Below are 13476 nucleotides of genomic sequence, written 5' to 3'. Positions count from 1 at the left end.
AATTTTGTCTCTTTTATTATTTAGTGAACCTACATTTGCACTTGGGTTACCGTTGGCAAACTTTATATTCAGGGGTGCACATTAGAATTTTTTATAGGTGGTGGCTTGATTCTCATTTTTCCCCAATCCATCAACTAGACTGGCAGTTGTGATTCTAGGATTTATTAGAATTACTTTTAATTACTGCTTTATTGCTAGCAATAGCCCATAGCAGTGGTGGGCAAACTTTATGATTGGCGGGCCTCAAAAAAGTAAGACATGGACCAACGGATCTCGAGCGGTGGGCAGGTGGCTGCAGGCTGCCGTGATGTCCGGGTATTTTCCTAAATAGTCTTGGATGGCCAAATTTCCGATGGCCACCCCGCCCCTGAGTGCTATATGTCAGAACAAAATTGAATGTATGAATGTGCTTTGGAGAGCTACCCAGATGGATCTACAACCATAGACTGTAATTTTCAACATTTACACGAATGTTCGATACTATCTACCGGGCTGGATGAAAATTCTGAGAATTCAGTGAAATAGTCAAAGGAAGAACCAGGAGAGCAATAGTCAATAACAATGTTCAAAATTGAGACGTTTCAAATGTCTGCTTTCAGAGGTACAGAGAAATAGCAAAGGATTCATGTCATAAAGAACACATCGTTTCATGTTTTTGTTATTGGGGCATTTTTTTATTGAGCAGTGAACAGTTTCAATAATTGTTACTTTTTCTACCAACAAGTAGGTATTGTCACATTTGCCAGGCGAACCTAGCTCAGTGGGGGATTGATCCTAGGATGAGAACGACCAACACAAGAGAACGTGAAAAAAGATGGAAGGATGAAAAGGTGAGCAGAGTCAAGAGTCTCTCGATGAGCTGCTGTCTCCTCTGCACGCACACCAGTTGGCTCGATTGCACATGTAAAGGTCAGGAGGAAGAAAAAAAAAAAAAAAACAGGATTGTTCCTTTTTACTTCTGGGCAGGGATCATGCTGTCAATGGCCTCTCCCTTCTCCAGCTTTTTCTCCATCTCAACCATCAGCTTGACGCCATCGACCACCATCTGGACTTGTTCAACCTCAGAGGAACCCAGACGATCGGCGTTGGAGATGTCAAACACACCACCCACGGACGCCGTGTCCACGCCGCCTTTGGAGAATCAGAGCAGAAGTTTTTAAGAGTAAATTGGAGACTTCGCAGCTCTGTACAGGTTTCGTCAAAAGATTTGCGTTTATACCTGTGCCACGCTTCTGCAGACGCAGCCTGGTGAGGATTTCCTCAAACTTGGGGTGTGTGCTCAGCTTGGGCAGCTTGACGTGGACGCCGCCACGCAGACCGGTTCCCAGGTTGGAGGGGCAGGTCAGGATGTAGCCCAGATGTTTGTTCCACATGAAGCCACGGTTGTTTTTCTTGAAGATGTCTTCAATCTGGTGACCAAAGAAAAACGGAATGTTAAAAGAACGCTCACTTCTTCCGGACAGTGTTCGAATTTTTGTCGTGGTACCTTCTGAAGGCCAACGCAGAAACGCTTGAAGACCTCCCTCATGTTGCCGCCCTTCTGCATAGAGATGACGCGCAGGTGATCCTCCTCGTTCACCCACACCAAGAAAGTCTTGTTGTCATTGTGCCTTGAGATGGAAGCAAAGAAAACGAAAGGATCGCAAGTGACATTATATATCCTGTAGTTGGAAGTGTTTCCTCTCGCTGATGTTTTTGGACTGAGTATAGTAATTTCCAGAGGTGGGCATTCCATCAAACTGACGGACAAGTCCATCAGTCCGTCACTGATGTTCGGTTTGCTGATTGACAAATGTCGGGACACTTTTTTTCATCAGTCAGCGTAATCGTCTGTAACCATGTCAAGTACCGACGGAGAAATCTTTTGGGGGCAAAATTTACGAAAAGGCCCATCTCTGGTGATTTGGTCTATAAATTGGTTTCCTTATCTACTACTGATAGAAAATGGAACGATTCATATCATTCAACGGTTCATACTCACCAGATGCCTCTGGCGTCGGGCCAGTCACGGGCCATACCGGCGCAGGTGAGAAGGGGGGAGACGGGCTTGTCAAACAAGAAGTGATCAGCAATGAGCTGCTCCTGTTCGGCATCAGTCATGGACTTCAGGGGGTAGTATTTTCCCTTGAACTCACCATCCAGGCTGGTCAGAGCTGGGGAGATGTGTATTATTAGGAACGACTCGTGTCGCGTTTCTAACGAAATTTGCTACAAGTGATAAGAAATTTATATGCTACGTTCAACAATTTATATTGATTTTCTAACATCTCTATTTTACGGCGGTCCAAGTCTTTTAATGCACTCAATCGTACCCTCAACGGACAGCTTCTCAATTATTCTACGCTCGCCACGGCTGTTGTGGGGAGGCAGGGTGAATCCCTTGATGCTGCGGCCGGTACGGACACGGCTGGACAGAACATAGTTGGGGTCCAAGTCATCACCACCCTATAAACAATCACAAAAGAGTCACGTTTGGGTAAAATTCTGTGTTGATACCCATTTTCTTTTTTCGGTTGGCTTGATTAAATACCTTCAGGTTCTCGAAGTTCAGGTCAGTCTTGTGGTTGTCATTGGGGCCGTATCCACTGTGACGGTCGGAGATGATGGGGTCCAGCAGATCTTTGAAGACCTCGTAGGACTCCTCATCACCGGCAACACAACCAACAGTCATGATGAAGGGGTGACCTAAGGGATGAATTGGTTTATTTTAAGATCAAATCTTGTTGACTTTCGGATGCATTTGATTATGAAATGACCCGCGGCATACCGGGATTGTCAACGCCAGTCTGGATGACGTCATCCAAGGTGTAGCCACTAGGTGTCTGCTTGTCCCTCAGCTTGGCATACATGTCCTTGGTCAGAACTTTGGCCATGTGGTTGTTGTGCTTGGACAAGTCAGGAAACTCTTCCTCAACTTTGTAGTTGAGCTTGAAGTTGTTGTGGGTGTTTCCGAAAGGCATGGTTGCTTTTCTAACACTGTAGAGAGAAGCAAATGCAACATGTCTATACGTCTTGGGAAAACGCAAGTTAACGGATATGATTATGAAGTGAAAAATATCATGATATGGAATAGCTCAAAAGAGACAGCTGCAGTCGTTTTATGTGCCTCAGAGGAATCCTGGTTACATGTCTCGCACCACTTCCAATGTATCAAGTGTCCAGTTAAAATAGAGCGGCTTGAGAGGGAGGGGGAGCGATGTTCGGATATTTTTAGCTTTGTCATGTCTGCCTGCAAAGTTCGTCTCCAAATTGGCCTCAAGGTATACTGTAAGCTGCCGCTTAGCAAATTCACAATCTTGTTCTCGTTTCCTGGTTAACACGTTCAGCAATCAGGCTTTTCGTAAGAAAACGGCTTCAACGTTAAACTCCTGACAGATCTCAGCAGCACTTTTCTATAATCTAATACACATTTTTTTCTGTACAGGCATACTTGCAAACTCAACTAATGCATGCAGTGCTATTAGTGGTACATGACGTCATATTTAATGAACTGCAACCCATTAATTATATCGTTAAATTACAAATACATTTTTGGAACTGCTTGATCTTTCCATATGTATCGAGAAAGCCACGTTGTTAGTCAAATGGTCTTCACTATAAAGACAATACAGTATACAGTAAGCTCTGGCACCCTAAAAACATTACATATGTTTTAAAAAAAAAAATCAATTAATCCATGTAGCATCATAACAAAACAAAATCTTGTAAAAAAGATTCTTATTGATATCTGACTTTCTTATATTTTGTAGACTTCTCAGAATCCTCATATACGGCATCTTGATCCTCCTTCCTGAATCCAACTAATAAAATGCCATATTTACCTGCGCACTAGACAAGAATAGTGGTAACAGTCCTTGGGATCAGATCCTGTTCACTGCGGCCAAATTAGGGGTCACCCAGCTTTGAAGGTCTTTGCTTCCTCTTTATATACTGGGCAAACTCTCAACCATTGGTCTTGCCATTTTAGTGCCTGCTCTCATCTGATTGGCCAGAGCCTATGCACAGATACTCAGAGACACACTTTATGACAGGGGCACACCTCAGTCATCCAAGAAGGGCGCACACAGCTGTAGCGTCAACACCCCCCTCGTCCTCCCCTCACACCCGCCCATACATAGCACCAATGGATGGGGAGAGTATCTGAGCAGCGTAGGGGGTCACAAGGGTAGGGGAGGTGAAACCCATTGGAAAAAAAGCTGAGCTGTTTTTTTTTTTTTTTTTTTTCAAAGCACGTCACACAGAGCGGGGGGGGGTCTTGGTGTCAGGTGTGAAAGTTGGAAAGGGTCGGTGGACTTTTTCCATTAATTCACAATGTATTATGTAAATACTGCTCATGGAAGTATTGAGCCCTCGGATCAGTGTGTTCTTAGTCTGCAGCGGCTATGCTATCATGTTGCCACTTAATACTTTCACTACTGTACCAAACAAATAAGGGGGGATTGGTCTTCACTGAAAACACTTTAAAATTTAAAATAGTCTGGCTTGCTCTCATATATCAAAAACACATTTATTGTAGTTAATAATATCAATCCATCCATTTTCTATACTGTTTTTCCTTGTTAGGGTTGCAGGTGAGCTGAAGTTGTTAATAATAATGTAATAACAATTGTTGTTCTGTACTTTTATTTATTTATTTTTGTTTCATCAATTAAACACTCCTTGAAGTTACTCGTGCCTCACTTCCCTCCTCCACACAAAACTTGACACTATTTCATGGATTTCTTAATGGCATGGGTCTGGAGATAACCAGACTTGTGTGTTATAAGTGAAAATAACCTGAAAAATGTGGTTAGCCACTGTAAATTCACGGTTTAAAAAGGTGTTAATTTTCCTGATTTTTCTTTTCCCCTCCTTAACAAATCAAATCAACTTTTAGAAACTGCATTTTGTGTTTACTTGGATTTTCTTTGTCTGATCTTGACATTTGCTTGTATGAAATATAGCATGTATGAAGTTGGTGACTATGAAGGCGGCAAATTAAAATGTCAAATGTTCAGCCTCTGCACTGGCATTCGTCCAATTCCGGCCTTTACCTTTAAAACGTCAAGCAATTTTAACATGTAGGAGTTTAACAATAAGACAAGTAAGAGTAATTTGCAAAGTTCTATTGCAGTCTCCTACGACTACTCCAAATAGGTATTGAGCGTTATCCGAGGCAATTTTCTGTGGGATACTTCAGCTGACTCTAACTGGCAGCTGAAGGACACCTGTTCCTACCACTACCTCGTGCCCAAATAACAACCATGTTCCTATTTTTCCTCTTCAACAACAAAACTGCCCTCATCTGCCTTTTTTTTTCAATTTAAATTTAACTGTTCACCACTCGCAGTGCCAGGCAGCTCCTATTTTCTCCTAGGCCTCCTAAGTTTTAATCGTGAGTGGAGCCTCTTGAGCACAGTGTGCCGTCGCCTTGCATTGAAATCATGTCTCCTGTTACACAGCTGTCCGTTGCCTGTCCTCTAAAAGGGGAACCATACCACATTAGTCAATGTAGTTTCGACTCCACTTACTGGCCTTTCTCTTTTGTCTGTGCTGCATGAATCTTGTGTGGTATATTTCCAGTAAATGTCCTTCAGCAGCGCTTATTTTGATGGGTTTTTGATTGCGCCCCCACAAAAATGGAGCGTGTATGTTTTGGGGGTGCTTTAATGATTGCACTCGACATGTCGTGCTTCTGAGGCGTGCGTTTTCTGTTATGAAATAGCTACAAACATATCCGATTCGTTTTTCTTCTTGAGTTACAGGCTGAAAATAATAGTGTAGTATCACCTGCCAATGGTATACTCGTGGCTGACATTTGACTCACAGAATTTTGATGAAACAGTATCAGAAGAGTGCTGCGATGTATGTACATTCTGAAAATACGACTCTTAGTATTTCTATGGATTTTGTTTAAAAGAATAGTGACGACACAATTTGTGTTCAATATGAATTCCTGTCATTCTTTTTTTATTAAATATTTTCATCTAACTAGGAAGTGCTCATTAGTTAGTTGCATTACAAGTTAGGCCTTTTTAAAATCTATACAACTTGTCCTTTCGAAAAGGAATGCAAGCCAACTGCACCGAGCCAGGTCAGAATAGCTCAGTGTCAAGCTTACACGCTGAGTATGGGTGAGAGAAAAATTATATGACAGTATAGTTCGGGACTAAAATCTCTCATGAATTGTGATATTAGCGTCATTGTAGAACCATTTCGTTAAGAGTAACGCTAGAGGCTTGGCCACCACACAGAATGACAAGGCAAGCCTCTATAAATACTACTTTAATAGAACACCATATTTAACGCTTCATTCCCCTGTCCCGCTCACATCAAACTAAACACCTGTTTGGTGGTAATTTCTGTGAGATAGTAAAAAGAAAAAACGCAAAATACAAATAAATGATAAGAACTATTTGCCATTGAAACTAAAGCCGACCGGAGTCACATGTCCGTCTTACGGGCAAGGAATGCTATAATTATAGCAGGCTAGCTTGGCTGGCTAGGTTCACCTACACCGTGACAAACATGAACGACGACTCATCCTGGACCCTGATTGAGTTTCATCCCGTCAGTCTACTATCCATCTCAACCTTCTCTTGCCCTGACAAAATTGATTACTTATTTTACATGTCATGCCAGCTGCAAAGTGTCTTTAATGGGGTGAATCTGCGTCCATCATGTAACACGCAATATTCACGGATTTTATAGAAGCAAGGTATGACAAGCCGTAATAAAGTTAAATGGATATGGGATTAAATGCATCACTCATCTTTGGTCAAACTGTTTGCGACTCAACTATTTTACCTCTGTAATATCCTTGAGGTTCTCTGTTCGAGTCATACTTGCAGTTTTGTAATGGTTTGAGCTTTTATTGATTTTTAAATTCATTTTTATTAAATTACGTCATTACAATCATTGGAAATAAAAATCTCAGAAGTGTTTTATATGAAAAAAAAATTGTGGGGCACTAAAAGTTTACCAGCAATAATAATAATAATAATAATAATAATTCATTCCAATTGTCTTCCAAGAGCTACAGAACCCAAAAAAAAGCAATCCCTGCTCCGATAGGGTCGTCTTTTTAGTTTTGAAGGTTTTCTTCCATTTTGTGTTGTTAAATTGTAGTGGAAAAGTGTTATTTTTGGGAGCATTTAAAATGTTTTAGCTTGTCCGAGGTAAAAGAGTCCAAAAGGCAAGATTCATCTTCCTGGTGATTACACATTACAACATACAGTAGCATGTTCATGAATATTCAAACAACCATAACCCTTCTTTACGTGCATGTCGTGTATTTTAAAATGAAATTTTCTCTCTTCACATTCTAATGCAGATAAACTAACGTTGACCTTTAAGCTGGCAATTGCTTGCACCTATGGAAGCCGTGTCAACATGTGCAACTGGTCAAGATTTGAATTTGGACGACTGTAACAAGAAACTGGATGGAAAATGGCGTGAAGAAATTGAATACTGGGGCAAAGATGTAGAGGCCACGCAGTCGAATGTGTTCAGGAAGTAAAAGACGTGGCTCGACACGAAGCCGAGTGAAGCAGTGAAATGAAGACTGTAGGGACGTAGATGAAGTAATTAATCATCACCTTGGGTCGTTGTGTCAGTAATCGTCGGGATATAAGATGGGATATAATTAGTCTATAGGATGTTGCTTTCATCGTGCATCGCCCTTTGTTGAAATGGCCACGGTACCTACATTGTAATAAGCTCTTTATAAGAAGCAGAGAAATTCATGCCAAGCCATCCAACTCATTTCATCAATTCAGAACTAAGTCATTCAGGCAGGCTGGTATCTTCTTTGGCACCAGAAAGGTGGAGGATATCTTCAAGCGTGAGGCCATGAGAGCCTGAGCCAGAGCAGACTGGAATATCAAAAGGACGTTTGGCACAGGAGGCTTAAAAGCTATTAGCACCAATGGATGTTCAAAGGCTTGCCATCGCTGCTGCTCTCTGAATGAAAGATGCACTCACCCAAACATATCTTCTGCGTTACTTTTTTCCATGCTCTCTGCCAATGGTCCAAGAGTTTTTTCCGGTTGTGATAGCAAATGTATGCTTAAAGTTCTAGATCAGATTACAATTAATAGAGTTAAGTGGGTTCTGTTAAGAGAGTGAAACTAAATAAACAAAGTACATTAAGAAAAGATTGTTTAATCAGCATAAATGGATTTGCAGCGATCCCTCAAAACAAGGGTTTGATCCCCGGCTCTTGGTATTTTGCTTTGAAAGTAGAAACGGGCTACACAAGTGAAGCCCATTTACCATGGATACTTTCCAGTGTCTCGTACAGCTGGAAAATGAGAGGTGTAAGCACAGGAGACTAACTCACACATAAGCACATGCAAGTTAGAAATGACCAGAACAACTTAAACTAAGCTATGAAGTCAGAATTTGTCAAAGCCCGAATTAAATCCAATCAGGTGGATGCATGGAACAGTAGTACTGGCTAAGTGTGAATGCAATCCAATTTAATACTGAATCTTAACCCAAGATAACCCTGAATAGCATAAATATTTGGTAAGGTGGTGAGTAGTATTAAGCCGCTTAAATTGGGGTTATAGGAGTTATATTATTAGTGGGGAGTTCCCTCTCATCCATTAAATGTCCGTCTCCTGTCAAAGAATGTGTTTGTTCAACTGCTTTGAGTGGATTACCGCATATATCATCAGGCAGCTGATACTCAATGGCATGTTACACCCTTTAAGCGGAGAAACTCAACTGTGGAAGACAGGTGTCCAATGTCCTGTATGGATATGGGTTGGACGAATAGAAGAGAACAGAATAGAATAGAAGTGTGACACATTAAATAAATAAATAAAAAAATCAACATTACTGTACTGTTCCGTGCAAATACCGTAAAGCAATGATTACCAACCACCGTTCCACATCCAGGGTGTTGCAAAGGACTATTCAACTTTGTTTAATTTGTCGGAAAAATCCTCATTTATTGATTTCTAATATATTTTCCATTCAGCTATGCCAGGCACAACAATTAGAAATCGCTTCCATTAGATGAAAAAAGGTCAACTAAACCATTGGATAAAAGAGATCATTATTTCTCTATTCCAACTTGTTGGGACTTTTTTGTTTAGTGTTGTGCTGAAGGCCGCCCAATTTGCAATTTTATAGAAACATATGACATCTTCAGCAGCAATAGAATAAAACTGCATGTGTATAGGTGGCTGTGTATGCGCACGTGTGAAGGCAATTTAGACTGAAAATTATAATTATGGGTTATGTTCCACAGAATTATTTGTGCGGCTGATAAAGAAGCTCGACCCATTATGTGTTTGTGTTGTACATGATACTGGAGTCCACAAGATGGAGACATTTGTCAATGCAGAACCACGCACGTCCATTCGATGCAACATTTGGGTGCCACTACCTACCTACTATATACTGTCGTTGAAATTAACTCATATTAAAAATGAAAAATAAATGATTGTATTTAAATGGAACCATTGGAGCTGTCCAGTCTCAAAGAAATAAAAGAACATCCATCAATTTTCTTATATTCCTCATGTTGTAGTACACATTAGATGAACTGAGGTAAACAAAAAAAAGCTTGAATTGTGCCCCACGGTACAGATAAAAATAGTAGTAATAATAATAAAAAAATAAAAAAGCTTACTGTACCTTTAAGAGCCCCGCGCAGCAGATTGCGTGGCCTTGCTTACATTGCAACATTCTGGGTGTGGTGTGCACTCACACTGCAATAAATGCCCCAAATAACTTCCTCGTTCAAACATCGCACGCTCAACTAGCCGAACCATGAGTGCCGCTGAGTGGAAGAAGAGATGTCTGGACGAGTGGGGGCTGCAGGACTTGCCTGCACCAGAAAGCCTGGACTGGAAGTCTCTCTATGAAACCAAACCATTCGGGAGGAATCTGCTCCAGAATCCTTCTCCTCACGGTACCATAGCAACACAACTTGCACACAACTGAACTGGACTTTACTGGAGCCTACTCTCTTTCTTGACTCTGTTTCTGGACTGAGTCAGAGCAGTCGAGAGATTCAGTTTGAGTGTCTCTCTTGAATCCAGTGAGGGCAAAGATGCAACTTTACAATGAAATCGCACTTTACATACAGTATTGTAACTTCTTCATCTTCTTCTTCTTTTTTTTTTTTTCAATCAAACATTTAATTGACCATGTAATCGTGATTTAGGATTTGTGAAATCTGGTTTGACACTACTTATTATTGTTATTATATTTATAATATGTACAGTATTTCCAAATCCAAAAATGTTTACATATAGCACAAGGGAAGTGTCTGGTTTTATGTAGCTCTTTCTCCATCACAATCGCACACCCTCTACCTGTAACTCAGCTATGACAAAACAGGCAGCATTATATTGTGACACTGACATGGAAGCAGGAGTTTAGAACACATGAAAATGGATGAATGCGTGTACACAAATAGTTGGGACTCTTCACTTCTTCAAAGACTCCCGAAGATTACAAAAAAAATTAAAAGTCTCTAGATTTGTTGCTTGTCATGTTTTCATATACGCGTAATGTGTGGAACAAGTCACTAAATGTGGTAAAATTGATACATTGGCAACACTGAGTGGCTGCTCGTTACAAAATCCTAGCTCGGCCCCCAGTTAACATGTTAATGAAAGTCATTGTTCTCATTTGTATGAGACAAAACTGCCCCCATCCCCCAACCACTACATGAAAATGGTGTGATTTTACCAGTGTGTAGTAAGTAAATGTTAAATTACAGTTAGCTTTTTTTTATCCCGTGTCGATATTAATAGAAGAATGGTGGGGACCTTTTTCCTTGGACACCTGGTAACTTTTTTGGGGGGGTTCTTATCATAATAATAATAATAATAATAATAATAATAATAATAATAATAATAATAATAATAATAATAATTATAACATAATTATAACATAATTATAACATAATAATAACATAATTATAACATAATAATAACATAATAATAATAATACATTTTTATAATAGAAATACATGTCACCTTTAAAAAATATATATAATTGATCACCTAATCATTAGTCTGTCTTTTGCCTGCCCTACAATGTCACTCTAAAATGTATAGCTTTATAACTACTGTGTTGTTGACTAAGGGGATAAAGTTGCCTACTAATCCCTTGTTATTTCATTATACACTTTGACGTTTTGTAAACTACAGATATTGTCATTTACTCCTCTTTAGTATAAAGTATTATGCAATATTGGATGTTTTTGCTGAAGGTCTACTAGGGTTCAAATGTAAGATTGATGTGCATTGTAGAGAGGCACACCTAGCAACCTTGTAAGATAAACGTGACTTTGTAGTATTTGCTGTGGACTAAATCAGCAGGTGTGGTCTTTTCACACTTGTCCCTTTGTCCTCAATGCATAGGGTTGAGTAAAGATATTGCTCCACCGGAACCTGAGTTGCCAGACACTCCCAGGCGTGGCCCTCCAATTTTTCAACCTGAAGGTAGAAATGGAACTGATTAATATGTTTGACAAGCATGTGAGAAATATTACGTGAATCGTCCCAAAATTTGATTGACAGGTGACTTCAGTGGCTGGACCACAAACGTAGAAGTTCTCCCTTATGATACCAGTGGCATTCCAGAAGGGGTTGTGATCTGTGCTTTGCCTGAGCACAGGTACTGTCTGTCTTATTCTGGAGCTGCAGAACATTGCATTTTTTTTTAGATTTTGATTTTTTAGATTGAGCATGATTGAAATGAAAGCATTGGATGAAATCGTTCCTCTGAACTCAGGTCAGAGTCATAATAAACTGAATGTGTATCGAGTAAAATATTGTATTTCTTTCTCAGTTGGTTTTCCCTGGAGCAGACTGTGGACCTGAAGGCAGAAGGGCTATGGGAAGAGCTGCTGGATGATTTTCAACCAGAAATAGTGATTCAAGACTGGTGGGTGAGCAATCACTTCAAGCACACAACATTAGCAAATGCCTTATCAATCTGGTTGCCAGGCAAAGGACTGCATGTCATAAAATTTACTCCGGATTTTGTTTGCTTTATTCATTACTTTTTAACAGTCCAGGTTGATGAGGGTGGATATACCCGGTGGTGCTTTGATCCATGACAACACTTGTATATAAAATCTGCTTTTTCCATTGAAATGAATGGAAATTAAGTCTGTAAAAAAACACTCCAAATGTTTTTAGTGGAAAAATTACACTCAACAGTCTTTTTCTGTCCAAAAACATACTGTAAGATCACAGGATGGCCGAGTGGTCTAAGGCGCCGCGTTCAGGACCCAGTCTCCCCAGGAGGCCTGGGTTCGAATCTCGAATTTCCCCATTGTGGGACTAATAAAGGGAATATTAATTTGCTGTTGTGAAATGTGCTTCCGCCATTTAGGCGGTCTGGAGCTCAAATCTCAAATTTGTATCTCAAGACCAAAAAAAAATAAATTTATATTGGTTTTGGAAAGACATGTCTATTAGCAATATTCAATATAATCAGAACAGACATCAACGTGAAAATAAAAAAAAAAATTTACAAAACTGGACATACGTGTTTTTCACAGGACAGCAATATATTTGCTAGTAATACTCCAAATTAAAAAGAAATTAGGAACAGTTAAACACTTTTTCAAACTGTGACAAACCATTTCCCTTTTATTTTAAGGTCAAATTTTCTCAATAAAAATTATAAGCCAGTTATAATTACAACTATTTAATCATCCTAACATTGTGACCCAACCTGCACATTATTGTTCTCCGAATGTCTCTATATTAGGACTCAATATTTGATCACTGTTCTCTTTTAATCTGCATCACTACATCGAAATAAAATTGAGATTCATTATTCCAAGTTGAAGATTAACGTAATGTTATTTAACCAGGTATGAGGAGAGTCAACTGCATCAATCAATCTACCAGCTCCATGTGAAGTTATTAGGTGCAGACAAAAGCACGGTGATCTCAGAGCACTCGGTCAACCCCACTGAGGACCTGAGCAACTATTCGCACACATGGAAGGAGGTCGGTTCTTCTTTCCAACTCAATCTGCTGTTTTTTTTCACTTCCCCATCTGATTTTCATAGTATGTCTCTCTGTTGACCTGTAGGTGTCACACGTGTTCTCTAGCTATGGACCTGGAGTGAGGTACATTCACTTCTTGCACAGACTGAAGAACCAATTCTTGAATTTCTTCTTCCCCACATTGTTTACTGGCAGCTCAGTCACTGTCAAATCAATCAAAACCAGCGCATAGACACGCATTTTCTCGAGAGGATGCTGGACTGGAATGTGCTCAAAACCTCAGATTGGGGATTGGGAATTCTTAATTCTCAATACTGATGGGACACTCTGGGACACTGGCAGCCTTCAGAAATGAAATAAAAGTTTATACAAAGTCAATTACGTGTACCGACTTTTGTTTTAGCACTGAATCAAGTCATTCAGTTTTTCCCATATTTTTATTTTTGAACGAGGCTGTTCATACAGAAGATATTCTTTCCGTGCTCCAAAAATGTATTTCGACATG

General features: G+C 39.9%; 2 protein-coding genes across 2 annotated transcripts; one reads left to right on the top strand and one right to left on the bottom strand.

Annotated features, from left to right (window-relative positions):
• Positions 1-645: 645 nt before the first annotated feature.
• ckma (creatine kinase, muscle a) lies at positions 646-3968 on the bottom strand. The gene is made up of 8 exons (XM_088279984.1): positions 3822-3968; positions 2768-2976; positions 2531-2685; positions 2313-2445; positions 1982-2153; positions 1487-1610; positions 1220-1409; positions 646-1131 (listed from the first exon to the last, which is right to left on the bottom strand). Exons 2-8 carry the CDS (start codon positions 2958-2960, stop codon positions 953-955), a joined length of 1146 nt encoding a protein of 381 aa, XP_088136110.1. The 5' UTR covers positions 2961-2976; positions 3822-3968; the 3' UTR covers positions 646-952.
• A 5702-nt stretch (positions 3969-9670) lies between these two features.
• On the top strand, positions 9671-13349 carry nccrp1 (P1, F-box associated domain containing). The gene is made up of 6 exons (XM_088279985.1): positions 9671-9904; positions 11367-11447; positions 11526-11622; positions 11797-11892; positions 12833-12971; positions 13057-13349. The coding sequence occupies exons 1-6, from the start codon at positions 9763-9765 to the stop codon at positions 13201-13203; spliced, it is 702 nt and encodes a 233-aa protein (XP_088136111.1). The 5' UTR covers positions 9671-9762; the 3' UTR covers positions 13204-13349.
• Positions 13350-13476: the final 127 nt, after the last annotated feature.

This window comes from Idiotropiscis lumnitzeri, chromosome 17, assembly GCF_059441095.1.
Source record: "Idiotropiscis lumnitzeri isolate Australia: NSW breed Sydney's pygmy pipehorse chromosome 17, RoL_Ilum_1.0, whole genome shotgun sequence".
In the NCBI taxonomy this organism is placed as follows: Eukaryota; Metazoa; Chordata; class Actinopteri; order Syngnathiformes; family Syngnathidae; genus Idiotropiscis; species Idiotropiscis lumnitzeri.
The sequence above is the reverse complement of the archived record's forward strand: the minus strand, read 5'-3'. Positions and strand labels throughout refer to the sequence as shown.

Excerpts from the sequence above, each read along its gene's own strand:
- ckma (XM_088279984.1), bottom strand. The coding sequence starts at position 2,960 with ATGCCTTTCGGAAACACCCACAACAACTTCAAGCTCAACTACAAAGTT. Across the intron at positions 1,611-1,981 it reads CCCGACGCCAGAGGCATCTG|GCACAATGACAACAAGACTT; the intron begins GTGAGTATGAAC and ends TTCCATCTCAAG. Across the intron at positions 1,132-1,219 it reads TCTGCAGAAGCGTGGCACAG|GCGGCGTGGACACGGCGTCC; the intron begins GTATAAACGCAA and ends GATTCTCCAAAG.
- nccrp1 (XM_088279985.1), top strand. The coding sequence starts at position 9,763 with ATGAGTGCCGCTGAGTGGAAGAAGAGATGTCTGGACGAGTGGGGGCTG. Across the intron at positions 11,893-12,832 it reads GAAATAGTGATTCAAGACTG|GTATGAGGAGAGTCAACTGC; the intron begins GTGGGTGAGCAA and ends TTATTTAACCAG. Across the intron at positions 12,972-13,056 it reads ATTCGCACACATGGAAGGAG|GTGTCACACGTGTTCTCTAG; the intron begins GTCGGTTCTTCT and ends GTTGACCTGTAG.